The 23,626-nt window shown below is 36.0% G+C and overlaps 1 protein-coding gene across 4 annotated transcripts in view; it reads right to left on the bottom strand.

Moving 5' to 3' along the window:
- TMEM131 (transmembrane protein 131) overlaps positions 1 to 23,626 on the bottom strand; it is a 189,768-nt gene that overhangs the window by 131,967 nt on the left and 34,175 nt on the right. For all 4 annotated transcript variants that reach the window (XM_059078456.2, XM_067007149.1, XM_059078457.2 and 1 more), the window contains exon 2: positions 3,977 to 4,038. In XM_059078456.2, coding sequence (XP_058934439.1) covers positions 3,977 to 4,038 — 62 coding nt within the window. The remainder of the gene's footprint in view (positions 1 to 3,976; positions 4,039 to 23,626) is intronic.

The raw sequence follows: 23,626 nt of genomic DNA, 5'->3' as shown, positions 1-23,626 counted from the left end.
TTTTCACTTTAGTTCTTGTATTTTCAGCTCAATTTTCTTTTTAATTTCTTTTTTCCCCAGCTTCACTGAGGTATAGTTGGAAAATAAAAATTGTTTATATTTAGGGTGTACAATGTGAAGTTTTGATATACATATACATTGTGAAATGATCACCTCATATACTCTTCTTTTTGGTGAGAGCAATTAACTACTATCTTAGCAAATTTCAAGTATACAGTACAGTATTATAACTACAGTCATGTTGTACACTAAATCGCTAGAAGTTATTCACCTTGCAAAACTGAAATATTGTACAAAAACTGAAATGAAAAATTCATTAGAACAATTCAAAGGCAGATTTGAGCAGGCAAAAGAAAGAAGCATAAACTTGAAGATAAGACAGTGGAAATTCTCGATTCTGAGGAACAAAAAGATGAAAGATTAAAGAAAAGTCAGTACTACTCTTATCAGCAATTTTAATTTACCTCAAGCCTTCCGCTTGAAGCTATAAGCCTTCAAAAGACTCGAGTCCCAAAATAGTTATACTATTTTTGTTATTGGTGTGAGGTCAAAGTTTTATTTCTCCCATATAGATATTCACTTGTCCTAGCACCCTTTATTGACTGTTCCCCAATATTTTCTTTCCCCAATATTCTTCAGTGACACTTTATTCATAAATCAAGTATCCATATATGTGTGAGTCTGGCTAGACTCTGTTGCCTTTTCTGATCTATAGAAGTGGTATAATTCATACGGCTCAACATAAATGTAGAAATACAGTTGTTTTTTATGTATCAACTGTTATCCTGCAAACTTGCTAAATTGCTTATTGAATCTAGTAACTTATCTGTAGATGCTTTGGATGACTTCCATAAACTATCATAATCTGAGGTGCATAACACTTTTTTCTTCCTTTCCAATCCTTTTAGTTTTTAATTCTTTTTCTTGTCTCTATTTATTTTTAAAATTTATTTATTTATTTATTTATGGCTGCGTTGGGTCTTCGTTGCTGTGTGCAGGCTCCCTCCAGCTGCAGTGAGCGGGGGCCACTCTTTGTTGCGATGCACGGGCTTCTCATCGTTATGGCTTCTCTTGTTGCAGAGCACAGGCTCTAAGTGTGCGAGTTTCAGTAGTTGTTCTTGTCTTACTTTATTGCCTACAACTAGCATGATGTTGAATATAAGTGGTATTTAGTGGGCATCTTTGTTTGATCCATTCTTCATCTCAGAGATAAAACTTTCAGCATTTCACTGTTAAGTATGTTGTTTACCATAGTTTTTTCCACACCCCTCCTCCTTAATAGATATCCTTTATTATATGTGTCAGCTGGGGTTCTCGGCAAGATCCTGAGGCAAAATCCTCAGTGTCTGCTCACCTTAAGAACTGACTCAGCTTCCTATGTTCTATATACCAAATCTTACTAGCCTTGCCAAGCAGGAGGTCAAAACACCAACTAAAGAAAACATGGGCTAAGAGGATTGCTACGATTTCTAATCATATCCTAATATTACTAGTGATAATGCACGGAATGCACTGGAAAGAAATGCACATGCATCATACTGTGGAAAGAGCTCTGGAAGTACCCAGGAAGCTGGGTACTTATTGGATGCTGGATTCTCGCTCTAGCAACTGAATAGTCTATGATCCTCATTTTCCTTTTCTTTAAAAATAAAATAGGAAATCAAGTCTAAACTTTCTAGCAAACTTTTAATGTTTTTACAATTTTTACTGACTTATCATCAATTAATTTTTAGGACTTAAAAAATCACCATGAGCCAAGCCACATGAATGTAACATAAATTCCACAATCTGGGAACGAATGCTCTCAAGCAAAATTCTAATTTTAAATAATGTAATACAAGGCTGTTGATTTGACTCTCTCCCTGCTTTAGCTTTAATTTAATTTGGAGAAACCCAATATATATTCTGCCACGGAAATGCTACATGAACATACTTCTCTTCTAATCACAAGAAACCAGGAGCTGTTTAAGAAATAGCCGAACTTATTGGCAAATTATCGCCAGGAAGAATGACATTATGTCAAAATCAAAACAGTTGTTCCTAGGAAATATTCTTCAACATTAAAATGAATGATTTTTATAAATTTCTATTCAGAGGGGTCTTGTGTTCTCTTACTTGCAGATATATAGTCCACTATATATAGCATCTCAACATTGGGCATTCCGCAGGAGGCTTAGTGAGGTTTCACTGTCGCTGAGGTAACCAGCGGTAATACCTGCCCTTAACACTCCAGTCTAAAATTACCTTAGCTATAGAACTCTGAGGCTTCCCCCAAGCTCCGGTCCAAGCATTTCAGCAGATCCGAAGAGGATGAGCAAATGACATCCCCGCGGACGAGCTCTTCCACACCCAAGTCCTTTTAGACGTGGAATGACAGCCTCCCCCAGCAAAAACACACGTCAAGCTTCAGAATTTTCAAAATGGATCATCAACTTGCAACCTAGATGTCTAGTTCCTGAAGGACATAATAAATCCTTTTTCAATCAGTAAAGGATAACTACACTCAGAGAATTTTTTAGAAATTCAGTCCTGAGTTGCCTGCTCTCTAGATCCTGCAAATCACCAAAAGGGAGATGTTTAAAACAGTCATTTCTATAGGTTCTCCAAGTTCTCATCTTGCAACAGATTAAAGAACTAGAACAAGAGGCTTAAGATCATTTTCTAGGAAGGTAGCTTTACAAAACTAGAGATCATTATATATCTTCAGTTGTTATTCACTTTTAAAATATAAAAAGCCATACAAAAACTTTCTGCAAGTACCATGCAGCCACTGCCTGCTGTGTTTCTCAACATTTCTTTTGTAAAAGTAGAATAATAAGTTTATCTAAAAATTTAGAAACAGGGAAAAAGTTTTCATCCGAAACATTTATTTGCTTCATTGTCAGAGAAAAAGAACCTTATAACCCATCACTTTTTTCCTTACTTTGTTTGGTTTAGTGTCTGAAATCTAAATTTATGCTAAAACACAAAGAGAAAACTTATTCCAAGTCCCTAGCGGAATTATTTCTCTATTGCCTTGATCTAACTTTAATTTTCACTTTCCTGCCTTTATTATAAGCTACAGGAGAACTATTTAAGTTATGTATTTAGTTATAAGTAAGTAAACAAATACATCATAGGCAGCATCATGTAACAAAGAGACTAATATGCACACCTGGAGTGAGAAGACCAGAATTCTAATAGGCATGCCATTACTGCAAAGTCATGGCATCGTGGGCAACTTTCTTAATCTAAACCTTGGTTTCCCCTGAATATAACATGAATAAAAAAATTATCAGCCATGCTATCAAATAACATAGTATTTAAAAACACATGTTATTATTACAAAGGTGGTGAGTACTGTAAGACAAGCATAGAATATGAAAAAAGTTTGCAAGGAGAAAATCAGCCACAAAAATCAGGGTTGGTTAAGATGGCTTTTACTGACTCTTTCAGCTCTGAAATTCTAGAACTGCTTTTTAGCTGAGAAGACTAAAATAGGCTTCACAGTGATATGTGAGCTACGTCTGAAAGGCAGAATAGGATTTTTATCAGATTACACGTTCTAATTTTATGTATAATATATATAAAGACATGGCTTAGAATGGCTAGTGGAAGGATGATATAGATGTAAATCTGCAGAACTTATATCCTCTGGAGAAGTTCTCTTCCAGATAAATATTTTGAGGCCCAACATCCAAATTCAGCATTTCACTCACCGGCTCCGTACTAATAGAGCTTACCACCAATTCCACTGCTCCTGATCTGACTCTCCCCACCTAACCTCTCAACATCCCCCAGAATTATTTTATTTAAAAGGTAATCCATATAGCTAAGGAGGTTTTTATTATTACCAATGACTCTACTGCCCTGTCTGCATAGGAAGCTCATAAAATGTATTTCACATGAACCAGTTACGTTTTAAAAGAAAAACAATAATCAGATGTTATTCAAGGCTTGACACTGAGATAATTCTTCAACCTTAAAATAAAATTACCTGTAGAAGCCCTCCATCATCAAAACGCAGTACTTCTATTATGCTCTCCGACTGAATAAATGCTGTGAAGGAAACAAAACATATTATCACTTAACGGGAACATAAATTTCATTTAAATAAAATCTTTTAAAGTTAATTACTACAACTTAATATTTTGAAAATATACTGCTTGATGGTGATGGTTGAAGAGAAAAATCTGACTAGTTCTTCAGGATTTTAGTAACTATGAAACCAAAACAATACAACCCAATTAGAAAGTATTTTTAACAACCTACAGGCGATGTAAGCCACTCACAAAATATTTGCTCCTGCTATACTGCCAGAAAGCACAAAACAGTAAAATTCAACTAGATGCAGCTGGTTATTTTCACTGACAGATTAACTGAAAATAACATAAACATATAGGAAACATCACTAGAGGATTTTATTTCTCCCCAAAATGGTAAGCTGAAGTTCTCTATCACTTGCTCATTTGTAGTGATGGCAGGCCCTGGGATCAATGGTCAGAACTGACTTGGTGGGGGAGTGGGCAAGGAGAATGGCAAAAGGAGATTATTCCATTCCAAGAAACTGAGTACAATGCAAAGACAGGGTATTTAAAAAGCTAACGTACATTTACCATACAATCCAGCAATTGTGCTCCTGAATATTTACCCAACTGATTTGGAAATTTATGTCCACACAAAAATCTGCAAGCAATTCCTTATAGCAGCTTTTTTTTCATAATCATCAAAAACTGGACACTATCAAGATGTCCTTCAATAGCTGAATAAAGAGACAAATGTAGATTAACCATACAGTAGAATATCAGTGATAAAAAGTAAAAGAAAGGGCTACATGCTCTATGATTTCAAGTATATGCCATTCTGGAAAAGGCAATACTATAGAGATGGTAAAAAGATCAGTGGTTGCCAGGGGTTTGGAGAGAGAAAGGAAGGGTGGAATAAGTAAAGCACAGGGAATTTTTCAAAGCAGTGAAACTCTTCTGTATGATACTGTAATGCTAGATGCAATTAACGCTATGCATTTGTCAAAAACAGAACTTTATAGCACAAAGCGTGAATGTACTGTATGCAATTAAAAAAAAATCATTTAGGAGATAAGGAATCCCAAGATAGACTACAGAATATGACAAAACAATTTAGCTACATAGCAAAGGTATGAAACCATCTCCCTGAAATACGGTGGAGTGGGGAAAGGTGCTGAGCTAAGTAATTTGGAAATGAGTGGAATCTGTAAGACTAAAGGCAACAGAAACTGTACATAAGCACTATCTCTAGTTCATAAAGTTATCTTCCACAGGGGTTTGGGTTAACCATCCTGACACTGCTATACATGTACACTGGAAATGAACAATTAAATATATGGATGGTGGATGGTGAGAGATTTCTCACTGTCAGAATAGGAGTTTACACAAAAGCCAGGCAAGGAGGCCAGAACAATCTATGTGGTAATGGATTAGAGCTGGCAACATCAGTACAAACTCATGTTGAGCTTAATACAGATACAGATGGGTGCATATAGAAATATTTACAGATGTGCATATAAACAGGTTAGTATACACACATGTATTACAACCCAGTAGCAAAAAGCACATCTAGCACCTAGATCTTGGGCTCTACTACCATTCCCCAATAAAAGGAACTGGGGCTTCTTGGAGAAATGGCTGAATCTAGGACTGGGGCAGGAAATACACAAGATGAAATGGGAGCAACTTGTGCCAGAAAGTGCTTTTTAAAAAAAAAAAAAAAAAAAAAAAAAAAGCCTTACATTGATGGGAAGATGTCAAACAGATGTAAGAGTTAACAGTAAGTGTTCCCAAATGGCCAAAGCTGGAACAACTTGAGCAGTAAAATAAGTCAAGCAGTACTGGATTAAAACCCAAAGTATAAAATAAATATCTATGAGTCCATACTGGTATAAATAAATGAATGAATAAATAAACAATTGGGGAGAAGAGACAAAACTTTCAGGCAGAAGAATTCTAATCAATTTATATAGAAACTCTTCTACTTAGAAGGTAGAACATAACTCCCCCCCCCCCATTCCTTAAGCATGGGATGCATATAGTGACTCCTAAAGAAAACAGTATGGAAAAGATGAAAAAAGGAGTAACTTTACAATGGAGAAACCTGAAAAATGTTACCTCAGTCAGATGATCAAGGTCAATATCCACAGGGAAAAGTCATGTGGACAGTACCCTTGATATGTCATAACAAAAATGGCACTTTATCTCTGTGGTCTTTCTCCCCAAATCACACAACTCCAGACTCATCATGAGAAAAACATCACACAGATCCCAACTGAGGGACATTCTACAAGACACCTGACCAGTACACTCCTGAAAACTGTCAAGGTCATCAAGAACCAGAAAAGTCTGAGAAACTGTCACAGACCAGAGGAGCCTAAGGAAGACATGACTACTAAATGTAATATGCTATTTTGGATGGGATTCTAAAAAAGAAAAAGGAAATCAGGTAAAAACTAAGGAAACCTGAATAAAATATGAACTGTACTTAACAATAATATACTAATACTGGTTCATTAATTGCAAAAATAGTACCATATTAATGTGAGATGTTAATAATTGGGCAAACTGGGTGGGGGGTATATGGGAATTCTGCACTATATTTAGAATTTTTATATAAATCTGAAACTGTTCTAAAATGAAAAGCTTATTTTTCAAAACCCATGAAACAATGGTGCTTCACTTGGCTTAACATGACCCTCACTGGCTCCTTTTTGTTGGTCTTTGGGTAGTCCATGAAGAAGCCTGCTGTCTAATCCCACGTACCTGGCTTTTTCAGTATGACCAAAGCTGAAAGTCACGCAGCAGATGAGATGCCAGCTAATTAGATCACTTCACCTACTAGGATGGTGTCTTTCCTGCCTGCTGAGCATCGATTTCCTCTTATTCTCTTAATCACAACCTGATTTTATTTTGGGAAAGCCCTGTCCTCCATTTCTTGTGTTTCTCTTCAACCACAGCTCCAACTTGCTCTACCCTGCTCACTCCCCACCAGTTCTTCGTTCATAGAGAACATTCAGTAACACCGAGTGCGTGAATGAAATCCCACCTTTCTGCTCAGGTATGAGTACTGGTATTTGCACACATTGATACAAACGAACTCTTTCTGGTTACCTCTAGTCTCAGCTTGTAGCTGCATTTCAAAAGTGAGTTCAGAGCTACTGGCTCCAACGGAATTACTGACATAGAGTACATGTGGAGTACACAAAAACGTCTCCAAATAAAGTGATAAACCATTAAGAAAAAAGGACTGTGAATGTAAAAGGCTCTGCCCAGCTCACCCATCCCATTTCTCATCCCCTCCCCCACCCTTTTAACATAAAGTGAAATTTTAGATGATCCAGAAAACCTTTTTGTTATACTCCTGTTGACCACAGATTTACTGATGTAAGAACACAATGAACAAGCATTAACTGAACAGTCAGATGCTCACAATGTACAGACAAAAAGTCCAGCTCCCGGTTAGACGCTTTCCATCTAGTTAGCAGAGAAAACAGACCAAAAAAAGTAACAGAAATGTGCTATATTTGGTGCCTGCTAATAGAGTTATGATATGACCATCACATAAGTTCCCATCATCAAGCTAGATCAGACCTTTCTCTAACTGATGAGAATTTTACTAAAGAAAGAAAAGCAGTAATATAATTTGGGTATATTGTACTTTTAATTAGGAGCTTTAAAAAAAACCAAAAACATGAATTACCTTAGTTGAAAAAAATTAAGAGCGGCAGCTATTTTATAAAGTCCTGAAAGGGAAATATTGTGTTATACATCAACAGCTTTCCTTAAAATATGTAGAAATGAACAGGATTCAACTCTGGCATAAAACAAATTACAGTATTTTGTTTTAAATGATCAATCATAGTAACTTCAAATTATATGCCTAGAAAAACAGAATATGTACTTAATCATTTAATGTGTTAACTGTTATTAAGCTATACATTACAAAAAGTAACCAAAGCAAGTCAAGTTCACATATCTCCATATCTCTAGATTTGAAATCACAAGTGACAGCTACTTCCTCTCCCAAGAATTTTTGTCCCTTATTTTACACTCTAAAGGAATCCCAAACTGTCTCAATGTTCCCCAGTTAAAGCAGCAATCTGATGTATCAGAAATAAGAATACCATCTAGGGCTTCCCTGGTGGCGCAGTGGTTGAGAGTCCGCCTGCCGATGCAGGGGACGCGGGTTCGTGCCCCGGTCCGGGAGGATCCCACGTGCCGCGGAGCGGCCGGGCCCGTGAGCCGTGACCGCTGAGCCTGCGCGTCCGGAGCCTGTGCTCCGCAACGGGAGAGGCCACAACAGTGAGAGGCCTGCGTAACGCAAAAAAAAAAAAAAAAAAAAAAAAAAACCATCTAATAATTATCAATCACTGTATTATTAAACTTCAAACTAACCCTATGACATAGACTTTATGGATTCCATTCGAAGATAAGCAGGCACAGCGAGGTTAGGCTCGAAGTCACTCAGCAAGAAAGTGGCTAGAGAGGGGCCATAAATTTCAGCAACGGGACCCCAGAACCTACGCTTCTAAACTCATAACTATTTACTTTCAAAGTAAAGTGACACTAATGCTCACAACCAACAGTACCTTCAAGCAGCCTAATTTTAAAAATCAGCCATGTATTTCCAATAACAAGGGAGGAAAGGAGGACATATAAACACAAGAGGTTTTAGTTCTAGCTTTTATGATTCTATTGGCATTTACTCTGTGAAACTGGGCATGGTAAGACCTACCTTAAGCTCCTCATTTTCACCCATATCACTATGATGTCTGAGAGTAACAAAGACATTTATTTTCAGCAAAAAAATCTCAGTGTGTCAGTTATTTACCACTTACTTTCAAAACAGAAGATCAGAAATTGAGTTTACTTTCCTATCTCATTTAGTAAAGAATGACATTTATAAGACAAAAATATCTTCACTTTAAGGGCAAATCTTTCTCTACTATAATTAGGATTTTTTTTTTCTTTTAGGTAGAGATTCTTTTTTCTGAACACTGCAAATGATGACTAGATACAATGCTTGTTTCCAGACATCTTTTATAATAATTCATGAAAACAATGAATGTTGTAAACAGCTAGTAGGAATACATGTCATTTGGGCGTACGTATGGGGGCGCGGAGGTGTGTACCGGGCATCAGGATCCTAGGCTGTCACCATCAAGTCTTTACTTTCTGGCCTTCACAGTTTCCTCACATGAGGGGAGGAGGCTGGACTAGGGAAATCCATGATTTTTTTAAAAACCAAGAGGAGAAGAAAGGGGCACACAGGCAGGACTTGAAAGGACTCCCAAATCCTGCGTCAAAGAGCCACCCTGCCTGGAACGCTCTTCTCATGGTTGGTGTCTCCCCCTTCAAGTCTCAGCCTCAACAGTAACCTCAGAGGGGACCCCCAGTGACTGCTCCAAGCCACTCCCTGTCCCCTCTATCCATGCCCTATTTTAACTCTTATCACAACCTGTAAATAGTTTCTGGTTTGCTTGTCATCTAGCACAGTCTGGAAAACGGAAGAAAAGATATTGGTTAAAATAATGGCATTACTATCTCAGAATTAATTATTGTTAATGATATTAATGTCTCTCTCTCTCTCTCTCTTTTTTTTTTTTTTTGGCAGTACGCTGGCCTCTCAACTATTGCGGCCTCTCCTGTTGCGGAGCACAGGCTCCGGACGCGCAGGCGCAGCGGCCATGGCTCACAGGCCCAGCCACTCCGTGGCATGAGGGATCTTCCCGGACCGGGGCACAAGTCCGTGTCCCCTGCATCAGCAGGCGGACTCGCAACCACTGCGCCACCAGGGAAGCGCACGTGTCTCTTTTATAGTTACACTTGTTCAGGATTTTATTTCAACAAAAGGCTCAGGAACAAATATTTTTAAACATTCTGGACTAGGTTTGTATGGGTCCCTTCTATCCATAAAGATACTTTATGACTGGAACCTTGTTTCCTTCCTCATTAATTTTCTTATCTGAAAGAAGAAATATACACCTACTTTGTTATCTTTTTCCCACATTAACAGTGCAAAGGAATTCATAAGTCAAATTCCAATTTCATCAAGACCACTCATTATTACCAACTTCCTAAAGAAAGGCTGTGTCCATGTTGTTTACTAAAACTCAAAATATAGTTTTACGTGACTCAGATGTGTTGGACATACACCACACATCTAAAATGGTGAGTCACAAATGTTTTTCAAAATTAATGTTATAGCTTATGATAAAATACCATAATTTTAATTTTATCCTAAAGTGCTTAATTTATATAAAAAGATCAGCAAACTTGTTACAAAATGAATGGCTGAGAACCAGCAATTACTCTAAACAAGCAACAGAAAATCACTAATACACTAAAGCTCACCCTACTGTGCTCCGTCATCCCTAGCACAAGCCAAGGTCAGTGGGAGCACCAGAGGCACCACACAAAACAAGCAGACCAAGGACTTCCCTGAAGGTCCAGTGGTTAAGTATCTGCACTTCCACTGCAGGGGGTGTGGGTTCAATCCCTGGTCAGGGAACTAAGATCCCGCATGCCACGCAATGTGGCCAAAACAAACAAAACAAGCAGACCAAAATACCACCACCAGGGCTCTGAAAATTAAGCTGGTTATTGGAACCATAGCCCACAACAGGATCTGTATGATAAACTGTCTATCAACAGACGAATGGAGCAATAAAATGTGGTGTATAAATACAGCAGAATATTATTCAGCCATAAAAAGGAATGAAGTTCTGACACATGCTACAACACGCATGGACCTTGAAAACATTATGTTGAGTGAAATAAGTCAGACGACAAAGGACTAATATTGTGATTCCACTTACATGAAATGTCTAGAATAGGCAAATTCAGTGAGTCAGAAAGTAGGTTAGAGATTACAAGGCACTAGAGCAAGGGGGAGTGGGGCTTACTGCTTAATGATTACTGAGACTCTGGGGTGATGAAAAAGTTTTGGAAATAGATGATGATGGTGGCACATCGCTGTGAATGTAATTAATGCTACTCAATTGTATGCTTTAAAACAGTTATAATGGTAAATTTTATGTTACATATATATGCTACTAAATTTTTCTAAAAAAATAATCACAGACTATTTAAAAAACTACAGAATATATCTCATTAACTTGGACCAAAAAATTTTGCAAAATATTTTAATATATTGAATCCAGCAATGTATAAAAAATTACACACCATGACCAAGTGGGATTTATTCAAGTTGTGCAAGACTGGTTCAAAATTTAAATAATCAATATAATTCACCACTATCAACAGGCTGAAGAAGAGAAATTACTTGGTCATATAAACTGAATCAGAAAAAGTATTTAACAAAAGCCAACACCCAGTCATGATAAAAACTCTCACAAAACAGGAGAAAAGAAGAGGAAACTAAACCCAAAACAAGTAGAAAAACGGAAATAGTATGTTAGAGTGGACACCAATAAAACTGAGAACAATAACAAAAAACAGAGAAATCAGTGAAACAAAAACTTGGTTCTTCGAAAAGATTAACAAAAATGACAAATCTTTAGTTAGGTTGACCAAGAAAAAACCCATAAATGAAACAGGGAACGTTACTATTGACTTAGAAATAAAAAGGACCTACCAAGCTTATAGAAATAAAGGGATTATAAGAGAATAACTAGGAACAATTGTACACCAACAAATTAGATGAATGGACAAATACCTAAAAAAACACAAATAACTGAAATTAACTCAAGAATAAATCTGAATGGACCTATAACAAGAGATTGAAATAGTAATCAAAAATCTTCCTACAAAGAAAAGCCTAGGGACAGATGGTTTCACTGGTGAATTCTACCAAATGTTTAAAGAAGAATTAATGCCAATACTTGACAAACTTTTCCAAAATAAAACAGAGGAGAAAACACTTCCCAACTTATTCTATGAGGCTTATTCTATGATACCAGAATCAGATAAAGTTATCACAAGAAAGGAACCTACAGCTCAATATCCCTTATGCATATGGATATCAAAGCCTCAACAAAATAAAAAATACACATCCAGCAACATATAAAGAGGCTTATACACCATGACCAAGTGTAAGACTAATATACTTATTACACTACAAAACTTCAATGAAACAAATGAAAGATCTAAAGAAATGGAAAGACGTAAGCTGGAATACCTAACGATGTAAAGATTGTAATACTCCCCAAATTGATCTTAGATTCAATGCAATCATTATCAAAATCTCACCTTGTTTTTTTTCCAAATTGATCTTAAAACACTTAAGAAAATGCGAGAAACCCATAATAGCCAAAACAATCTTGACAAAGAAGAACACAGTAGGGGACTCACACTTCCTGATTTCAAAATTTATTACAAAGCTACACTAATCAAGACAGCATGGTACTAGGAATAAAGATAAATGTGTAGATCAATAGGACAGAATTGAGAATCCAGAAAGAAACCCTCACATTTATGATCAATTCTTTTATGGAAGAAAGAAGAAAGGATAGTCTTTTCAACAACTAGTGTTGGGCAACTGGATATCTGCATGCAAAAGAATGAAGCTGAACCCTAACTCACAATGTATGTAAAAATTAACTCAAAAATGGAGCAAAGACCTTGGTGTAAAAGCTAAAGCTATAAAACTTAGAAGATAACATGGGTAAATCTTTATAACCTTGGATTAGGCAATGTTTCTAAGCTAGGAGAGCCAAGCAAGCAAAAAAAACCACATAAACTAGACTTCATCAGGATTAAAATTCTTGTGCTCCAACGGGCACTATCAAGAAAGTGAAGAGATGACCCAGAAAACAGAAGATTTTTGCAAATTATTTATCTGTTAAGGGTTAGGTACATAGAATATATAGAACTCATCCCCCCAAAAGACAAATATTCCAATTTAAAAAATGGACAAGGGATCTGAATAAACATTTCTCTAAAAGAAGAGAATACAAATAACCAATAAACACATGAAATGATGCTCAAAATCAGTCCTCAGGGAAATACAAATTGAAACCAAAACAAGATACCACTTCACACATACTAGGATGGCAATAATCAAAATGACAGATAATAATGAGTATTGGTGAGGATGTGGAGAAACTGGAAAGCCATAAGTTGCTGGTGGGAGTAAAAAATGGAGTAGCCACTTTGGAAAACAGTTTGGCAGTTATTCAAAAAGGTAAATATAAAGTTACCATAGACATAGCAATTCTACTCATATATATAAACAAGAGAACTGAAAACCTGAGTACAAAAACTTCTACATAAATGTCATAGCAGCTCTATTCATAACAGCCAAAAAGCAGAAACAACCCAAGTGTCCGCTGACTGATGAATGATAAACAAAATGTGATGAATCCATATGATGGAATATTTCTCAGCCACAAAAAAAGAATGAATTACTGATACATGCTACAACATGGATGAACCTTGAAAACATAATGCTAAGTGAACTAAGCCAGATACTAAAGACTCATATTTTATGATTCTATCTATATGAAATGTCCAGATTAGAAAATCCACATAAATAAAAGTAGATTAACAGTTGCTAGGGGCTGGGAGGAATTGGGATGTGACTCTAATGTGTATGAGGTTTCTTTTGGGGGTGTTGAAAATATTTTGAAATTCGATTGTGAACATACTAAAATGTGAACATACTAAAAGAACCACTCAACTGCACACTTTAAAAGGGTGAATTTGTGATATGGGAATTATATCTCAGTATTTTAAAATTCAACAACAACAAAAAGATACTGCATGATTTTGTGTTCTATTCCCTAAATTTTTTCTTAAAAGGTTGCCTCTATGGCATGTTAAATACTGTGGAGCCATGGGACAAAATGTGATACCTACTCCAGAAGAGCTTTAAGCTTCACAGTTCTTTCATGTATAGAAATCCACTCTTTAGTGTGCACATGTGTGTGCGAGGAAGAGAATACAGAGCAGTTGCTAAAGCAAATGGGGTAAACTGTCAACAATAGGTGAAGCTGGGTGAAAGTATGTGTTTTTTTATTTTGTTTTGATTCTTAGAAATTTCCTGAAAGTTTGAAAATATTCCAAATAAAAAGTTTACAAAAAATAAAATCATTTACACAAGACTTACAAAAATTTGAATGTTTAAACACACTCAATCTTTAAAAAGACCACATACTGAGCTACAGTAAATCTCCTTACCTAATTATGCCAAGTTGGAAATACTGGTTGTAGAGGTGTTTAGTATCCCAACTGCTGTCACAGATTAACTGTGACAAAAATGATAAACTGCTGAAGTGTCTACAATTACAGTGGTATTATAGCCATCTTAAAACTGTCAGTTAAAATGATATGCCAATTCAATCACTGTGCAGGGATTTTACCTTGTATGTCCAATATGCAATCATATATTATGAGATGTATGGTGTACATATGTAATATCTGCACTGCATATATGTATACAATACATAACATCATATTCTAAATATTAGGTGAGAATAATCCATACCTTATTAATGTAGTTTTTATCCCACATGCTCAAAGAAGTGACCAATATAAGCAATTAGAAAATGAACAGCAAATTAAACCTAAAATAAAAGAAATGTAAATTGACAAAATAGCAGAAAATAGGGAAAAATCAAAGAAATCAAAAGCTTTTTGTTTGAGAAGATGAATAGAGCTGATAAATTTCTAGCCAGACCTGTCAGTAAAGTGAAGTCACATATTAGAAACATAAGAAATGAGAGACTGGACACGACTACACTTCCTATAGACATAAGTCCGGTAAAGGAATATCATTAAAAATTCTGTCAATATAGTCAACAATTCAGATTATGATATGGATAAATTCCTTCAAAGACACAAAATGCCAAATATCAGTTTAAAAAAAAAGTTAACTTGAATAGCCCTATATATATTAAAGAAGTTATTTCATAGTTAAAAGTCTTACATGGGCTTCCCTGGTGGCGCAGTGGTTGAGAGTCCACCTGCCGATGCAGGGGACACGGGTTCGTGCCCCGGTCCGGGAAGATCCCACATGACGCGGAGCGGCTGGGCCCGTGAGCCGTGGCCGCTGAGCCTGCGCGTCCGGAGCCTGTGCTCCGCAATGGGAGAGGCCACAGCAGTGAGAGGCCCGCGTACCACAAAAAAAAAAAAAAAAAAAAAAAAAAAAAAAGAAAAAAAAAAGTCTTACAAAGAAAACTGTAGGCCCAGCCCCACAGATTGATTAATTTTCCCAAATATTTAAGGAAGAAAAAAATACCAATTCAACACAAACTCTCTCAGAACATAGAAGAGGAGAAACTTCCCAACTCATTTTATGAAGCCAGCATTACTCTGATACCCAAAAACAAAGACATTAAAAGAAAAGAAAAACTACAGACCAACATTCTTCATTATTATAGATGCAGAAATTCTCATTAAAATTTCGGCTAATATAACCCATTAATGTATAAAAAGGATAAATACATCATCATTATATAGGGTTTATCCAAGAAATGCAATATTTGTTAAGCATTCAAAAAAAAAAGGAACCCAACCTATAAAACTAAAAAAAAAAAACAAAACCAAAAACCTCCCCACCAAACATTAACAACAACAAATAAGAATAATAATAATCTCAAAAGATACAGGAAAAGCATTTGACCAAACTCATCATCCCTCCATGACAAAAAGATCTTGGCAAAGTAAGAACAAAAGGAACTTCCTTAAGCTTCCAAAAGCCATTTACAAAAGATACAGCTTAATATCATACTAAATGGTGAAGGACAAAATACTCTCCCTCTAAGATCGGAACAAAGTAAGGGATATTCCCTCTTACTACTATTCAACATCATATCTGAAGTCTTAGCCGATGCAAGAAGGCAAGAAAAAGACGTAAAAGCATACAGATCGGAAAAGAGAACATAAAATTGTCTTTACACACAGATATTATCAACTTCAATGTAGAAAATCCTAAGAAATCTACAAAAATTCTAGCAGAATAAGCAAGATTAGCAAAGTGGCAGCATGCAAGGGCAATATAAAAAATCAAATGTATTTCTAATATTGGCAAGGAACAAATGGAAACAAAAATTAAAAACCATTTACAATAGCATCAAAACATATGATACCCTAAGGGATATATCTGACAAAACACGGCTGGGAGAAATTAAAGAATACCTAAATAAATAGGAAGATATACCGTGTTTGTGAATCAAAAGACTCAATATTGTTAAGAGAGCAATTCTCCTCAAACTGACCTAGACATTCAGTGCAATTCTAATCAAAATCTCAGTAGATTTTCTTGTACGAATTTACAAGATGATTCTAAAACATATATGAAAAGCAAAGGATCCAAAATAGTAAAAATAATTTTAAAAAACAAACACTGGAAAACCTAACACTGTCTGATTTTAAGACTTAAAATAAAGCCACAGTAATCATGTCAGCATAATATTGACACAAAAACAATATATAATGGAATAGAATAGATACTCCAGATATAGACTCCCACATATATGGCCAATAGATTATGACAAAGGTACCAAGGCAATTCAATCAGAGGAAAAATGATCTTTTCAATATGTAATGCTGGTACAACTGGTCAGTCATATGGGAAAGGAGAGGAAAAAAAGAACCTAGATGCCTCAGCACTTACAAAAATCAACTTGAAATTACTGACATAACTTAATGTAAGAGCTAAAACTCCTAGACATCAACATAGGAGAAAGATAGTGACCCTGGGTTTGGCAAAGATTTCTTACAGAGGATACAAAAAATAAAAAAAGAAAAAAAAGAAAAAGTAAACTATTAAAAAAGAGGTAAATTGAGTTTGATTAAAATTTTTGAAAACTTTTACTCTTTAAAAGATACTGATACAGAAGTAAAAACACAGGGAAGCCCCCCACACACACACAAAAAGAAAGTGATAAAGAGGACTTGGAATTTCATAAAGGAAACAAGAATAAAGAAAATGATAAAAAACAGGGGTAAACATAATAGACTATTCTTCTTCCTCATGAGTTTCTTAAATCATACTTGATGGCTGAAACAAAATTATAATAACATCAGGTGAGCACAATGTATGGAGAAGAAATACTTCAGGAAGTTATATTTTTAAAAGTGGTAAGGGCCATGGAATCTCAATGAAATCAAGGTTTTAACAGTGTAGTTAAAGCTGTAAAACACTGATATCAGGAGGCTATGTTAAGTTACATATATACTGTAATGTATAAAGCAACCACTTAAGAAATACACAAAGCAATATAAACTAAACAATATGGATCCTAAAAAACGTTGAAGTAACTCACAGAAAGATAAGAAAAATGAGATACAGAAACAAGAAAAAGAAGAAACAAACAGAAAACAAATAATATAATGGAAGAATTAAGCTCTAACATATCAATAATCACTTTCAATGTAAATGGTTTAAACACATCAATTAAAAGGCAGAAACTGCCATAATGATTAAAATGATTATCCAACCATATACTTCAAACACAACATAAATAGATTTTATATTATTAAAGGGTTAGAAAAAGATTTATCATGCTAACTTTTAAGGTAGAGCTATGTATTAGATATAGTAGACTTCAGAGAAGGGACAGAGTATCATTTTATCATTAGCTAAAAGAATCAACTTACCAAGAAGAAATACTGTTCCCAAATGTGTATGTACCAAACAACATAGTTGCAAAATAATGAAACAAAAACTGGTAAAGCTAAAAGGAAAAGTAAACAAATCCCGTATTTGGGGACTTCAACACCCCACTGTCAGCAACTGGTAAAACTAAAAGAGACATAAGATATAAAAGAATACACATCTAAGTAAAATATTGGGTTACCCAAGAAGTTCATTTGGGTTTTTCCATAAGATGTTACAGAAAAACACGAACGAACTTTTCGGTCAACCCAATATTTGAAAACCTGAACACCATCAACCAATAGGATCTAACTGACATTTATAGAACACTCCACCTACATCAACACAATACATATACCTTTTAAGCTACCTCGGACAATTCCTCAAGATAAGACTACATCCTGGGTCATAAAAGAAACTTCAACAACAACTTTAAAAACACGGAAATCAGACTATATTCTCTAATCACAATGGAATCAGATTAGAAATCAGTAACAGAAACACAAAATAAAAACATCCAAAGACTTCTTTTTTAAACAATACACTTCTAAACAAATCATGGGCCAAGAAAGAACAGAATTTAAAAAACACATAGAAATGAATAAAAATAAAAATGTAATACGTCAAAAACAGTTCTAAGAGGAAATTTTTATGGCACTAAAATGCTCACATTAGAAAAGAGGAAAAGGTTTCAAATAATCTGTGTTCCCACTTCAAGAAACTAGGGAGATACCAGAGAAGATGGCGGAAGAGTAAGACGCGGGGATCACCTTCCTCCTCACAGATACATCAGAAATACATCTACACGTGGAACTTCTCCTATAGAACACCCACCGAACGCTGGCAGAAGACCACTTCAAGAAACTAGAAAAAGCAGAACAAATAAACTCAAAACAAATAAAAGGAAGGAAATAATAAAAATAAGAGCAGAAATCAATGAAACTGAAAATAGGTAAATAACAGAAAAATGAATTAAACAAAAGTCAAGCAAAAATCAACAAAACTGACAAGCCTCTAGGCAAGACTGAAACAAAGAGAAGACACAAGTCACCAACACCAGGAATGAAGCAGGGGATGGCACTGTAATCGCTGCAGCCGCTAAAAGATTAGTAAGAGGAGACTATGAACTTTATGCTCATAAATTCAACAACTTAGAAGAAAATGGACCAACTTCTCAAAACCCACATACTACCAAAACTCAACCAAGATGAGCTAGAAGGCCCACATACACCTACAGCCACTAAAGACACTGAATTTGGCAACAGATTCCCCAGAAAAAGAAATCCTCAGGCACAGATGGCATTACTGGAGAATTTTATCAAACACTGAAAGAAGAGTGAGCATCAGTTTTAGGTAATTTATTCCAAAAAAACAAAAGTGGGAATACTTCCCAACTCATTTTATAAGGCTAGTATTACCCTGATATCAAAGCCAGACAAAAATACGGACAATTTTTTTTTTTTTTTTAACCACAGGCCAGTATCCCTCATTAGTTTAGACAGAAAAACTCTCAAATACTAGCAATCTGAGTCTAGCAATACGTAAAAATAACAATATACCATGACTGAATGGGATTTATTTCACATATGCAAGACATTTGAAAATCAATCAATGGAATCCACCATGCCAAGAGATAAATAAGAAAATCACATGATCAAAACAATTGATGCAGGAAAAGCATGTGACAAAATCCAACACCCATTCATGATACAAATTCTCAGCAAACTAGGAACAGAATGGGACTTCCTCCACTTGATAAAGAGCATCCGCAAAAATTTATGACTAATTTCAATACTTAATGGTGAAAGAATGAATGGTTTCCCCCTAAGACTGGGGAAAAGGTGAGGATACTGCTTTCTCAAATCTTTTTCGGCACAGTACTAGAAATCATAGCTACTGCAATAAGAAGAATCAGCAAAACGCATACAGATCAGGAAGGAAGAATAAAATTGTCCCTATTTGCAGATGACACAATGGTTTATGTACAAAACCCAAAGGAATCTACAAAAAAAAAAGAAAAAGAAAAACCACCAAACTCCTAGAATAAGTGAGTTCAGCATGGTAGCAGGATATAAGATCAACTCACAAAAATCAATTACGTTTGAAGAAGCTCTTCCCTTCTCTAGGGCAATTTATAGCTTGGCAATACCTAGAGATACCAAACGGGGGGGAACGGACCACGAGCCAGGTGAGGGCAAGAGCGGAACCCGGCTCCACCATAGGAGCAAGTCCATTCTCTGGCTCCACATGTGAAAGGCTTTCAAAATGCAGAGAAGTACTTCCCTTTCTCACTCACTGACCTTGTTTAATGGGCTCTGAAATGAAAAATCCTAGCAGTTTGTGTAAACTTCATCAATATCTGCAAATGAGAACACTCCTAATTGGGCACTTTATTTTACTAAGACGACTATCATGGCATCTCAGGTAAGAAAATAAATAGCTATCTCAACTCCCCAAACCCACTTTCAACTACAGTTTCATTAACATTGGTTTGCAAAGGTAACTACAGCAAGAATTCCATTAACAGTAACACATTTTTTCAAGTTTTAATTAAATCTCTCCTATTTGTGTAATGTTTAAAATTAATCCTCACTCTAAGTACAGGGGAAAAGATGATAACCTTAATATAAACTCATCCTTTTAATGACAAATACTTGTGTATTCTCCAAAATTGTAAATTTATATACATACATAACTTCCATTTTCTAAAACCTTATTTTAGAATAGTGTCATAGCTGGAGAAAGGAGATAACAGGTGTTAATTTAAAATCAATTTTTAGTATTTGATGAAGAAGAAAAAAAGGAAGGAGGAGGAGAGGAGAAGAAAAAGAAGAATCGATTACCTCGCAAATATTTTTTTCCAATAAATATCTTTGTCGTAAGACGATTATCATAATACCCACCTAATAGAAATCTTTTTTTTTTTTTTTTTTTTTTTTTTTGTGATACGCGGGCCTCTCACTGTTGTGGCCTCTCCCGTTGCGGAGCACAGGCTCCGGACGCGCAGGCTCAGCGGCCATGGCTCACGGACCCAGCTGCTCGGCGGCATGTGGGATCTTCCCGGACCGGGGCACGAACCCGTGTCCCCTGCATCGGCAGGCGGACTCTCAACCACTGCGCCACCAGGGAAGCCCCTAATAGAAATCTTTATTCCAAAAATACTCCTAGCACACTCTCTAGATTCCAGAGACTTAAAACTGCATGTTTTTAATAGTTGCATCCAATAGCTGCATGTAGAAACAAGTACACCTATTTCAGAAGAAATCAGTAAGTAGAAGAGTAATCCAGATTAGCTATCTCTGTTGCACACTCTGATCCTATCAATATTTTAGCCAATTTCTCTTCCTGTCTATTGCACATCCTATCCAGCAGTCACTCTCTCTCAGTGGTCAGAATCCCAGACAAGATGGTGTTAGATGTTTGTATCCCAAAGTTCCCTGAGGGAGACTGCTGGCTAACCTAAGACTAGGGTTTTACATGCATGTTGTGATTAACTTTAGAGTTAACGGCATTTCTATTTGAGAATATTAAGATGACTCTACTCACACACCAGGTGCAGATATACTCTAGTTTTCGCAGGACTAAGATCTTTATTCTCTCTCCTATTCTTATGTGCTCCCCAAACTCTGGGAGTAGGGCTGAGGACCACTGCCTGGTCCTACTGGGTTGACCTATCATACCCTTCTGTTGCAGAGAGTGGATATCATCTCTTTGCCCTGAATGATCAGGTCAACTGTCCTTTCCCTCTCTCTATCCCATTTCTCAGATACTTTTAAATCTAGACTCTTTATGTCTCATGCTACTGAGATTTAACTCATCCCCTGGTTGTATGGTATTTTTTAACACGTATTTGCTATATGCAGAACTGCTTTCATCTATTTTGCTTAGTGTTTTGCTTCCTTATTCTTTGCTTTAAAAAAAGCCCCACTTCTGTTAAACTTTTCTTCACATTTTTGCTCTGAGATCTCATTGTCATCATTTTCTTTCTTCCTTTTTCAGTGGATTCATCTATTTACTGCTTTTATGTTCTTTTTGCCATCTATTTTAGGCTACAGGATCAGAGCAGAAACTCAGGTGGATTGGGGCACTGAGGAGAAAAGTTTATTTTATGGCAAGAGTGGGAATTAGAGATTTTAGAAACTAGAAATTTATTAAGTTCACACTTGGCCAACGTTTTCCGTAGACCACAGAAAGAATTCGTGAAAGACATACCAAGAAAATCCTCTGTGTTGGTGGAAAGCTGGATTTTTAAACTGGACACCCACAGTGTTAAAAACAATCTAGAGTTGACAGAAGGAAAAAAGAAAATGAATACGGATGGAGTCAAGTCTCTGGGGCAAAGAGTGAGAGCCCCATAATTTAACTATAATACTTACAATTTCCAAAGAAAAGGAAATAAAGAGCTAGCAGAATTGAATGTGGCTTTACAAAAGCCTTTTCTTAAACTTATGGCTAAGAAAATATGGGAAATGAAAAGGAGGACAGTGACTCAAAAAGTAATACTGTGTCAGCCTGTTGAAGTTGGCAAAGAAAATATTATTTAGGTGAATCTATCTCAAGGGTAAAATAAAAAGTAGTTTGAGCTAATGTTAGCCATAGGTATTAGAAAACAAATTATATATTTTTTCAAAGACAGTACTCTATCACACAAGGGATATACCATGGTAAAACAAATTTGCTAATAAAGCAAGAGAAACATTAAATTTTATATTAATTCCCTTTAAGATCAGAGGGAGGATTTCTATTTAACTGAACGTATAGAGAATTATAATTCAACTGCTTCAAGTTAAGTAAAAAAAAGTGTATCCAGAGAGATTAGTTCACTTACCAAAAGCCACAGAGACAGTTAAGGTGGGGTGAGGTGGGGGAGGGGAAATATTCTGTGTTTTCAACAAGCTAAAGTGTTTTAATAACATTTTATGGGAGAGAAGCATGGAAGACATTCAAGACCTCTACTTCAAAATTTGATTCTGGAATGGTCCTTAATATTCTGATAGAGGGCAGGAAAGACACAGATAGGTCTGATTCATTCTATGACACTCCTGGGAAGGCTTTTTGCAGAATGGATTATATGGGTTTGCTTCAAAACTACATAGGCATCCTGGTCCACTTGTCCCCAATTCACCTAATACTAAATTAAGCATCAGAAATTGGTAGGCTCTTGAAGTTCTGAAAGAAGTTCATTTATTAGGTACTGAACCAAAAGGAAAGATAAGAAGGACACGAGGTTCTCTATCTCTAGCCCCAGCCTAAATGGTGTCATGAACCTGGGTGTGCTTCCCTTTGGGGTATTTAAGGCTTCTGTCAGAGGTGACGGTGGCCTGAGTGACTGATCTCTTGGTCTGTGAGCATGTTTCCACGCCAGGTAGTTGCAGCCTACTGTGGATGCAATGATAATGACATCTCCTGGACCGTGGTTGTTCTTTATGTGTCCCTATGTTTTCTATCTTAAGCAATGAAAGAGGAACACGTTTGGATATCAGGAAGTCAACGGGACATATATAATAAACATTTTTGAGAAAACTGGGACACAGAAGTGTTCAGTAACTTCTCTGACATCAAACAGCTTCACTTTTCACATTTCAACCCCTCAAAACTTGACAACCTTAACAGAAATTTAAGATATATTCAAAATAACTGTGACTATTTCAAGGACTCCATCTACTCCTACTCTAGTAGGCTCCAGAAATTAACTTGAAGGATTCATGTAAGAATAGCTTAAATAACATTTATTAATATAATTGTCTCATCATCACCAAGAAAAAGGCATGAGATGAGAACAGGGCTACTTTGCCAGCCACTCCCCTTAATGAGGTTACTGAGTTTTAGCTGTAGGTTTTTAGAACTCTTAGACATTCTCATTGCGAAACAATATGAATGGTTTAAAGATAATAAAGCCACCAATATACCCACCATCCAGCTTCAGAAATTAAATATTAAAAATTAACTTTTGCCATCACTCATTTGCTCTCCCCCATCCGATATTCCTTCCTACCCGCAACACCAAGGGAACCACTATCCTCTATTTTGTGTTTACCATTACCTTGCTATTCTTTAT

Source organism: Kogia breviceps, chromosome 11 (genome assembly GCF_026419965.1).
Source record: "Kogia breviceps isolate mKogBre1 chromosome 11, mKogBre1 haplotype 1, whole genome shotgun sequence".
In the NCBI taxonomy this organism is placed as follows: domain Eukaryota; kingdom Metazoa; phylum Chordata; class Mammalia; order Artiodactyla; family Physeteridae; genus Kogia; species Kogia breviceps.
This window is presented reverse-complemented; position numbering and strand designations above follow the sequence as displayed.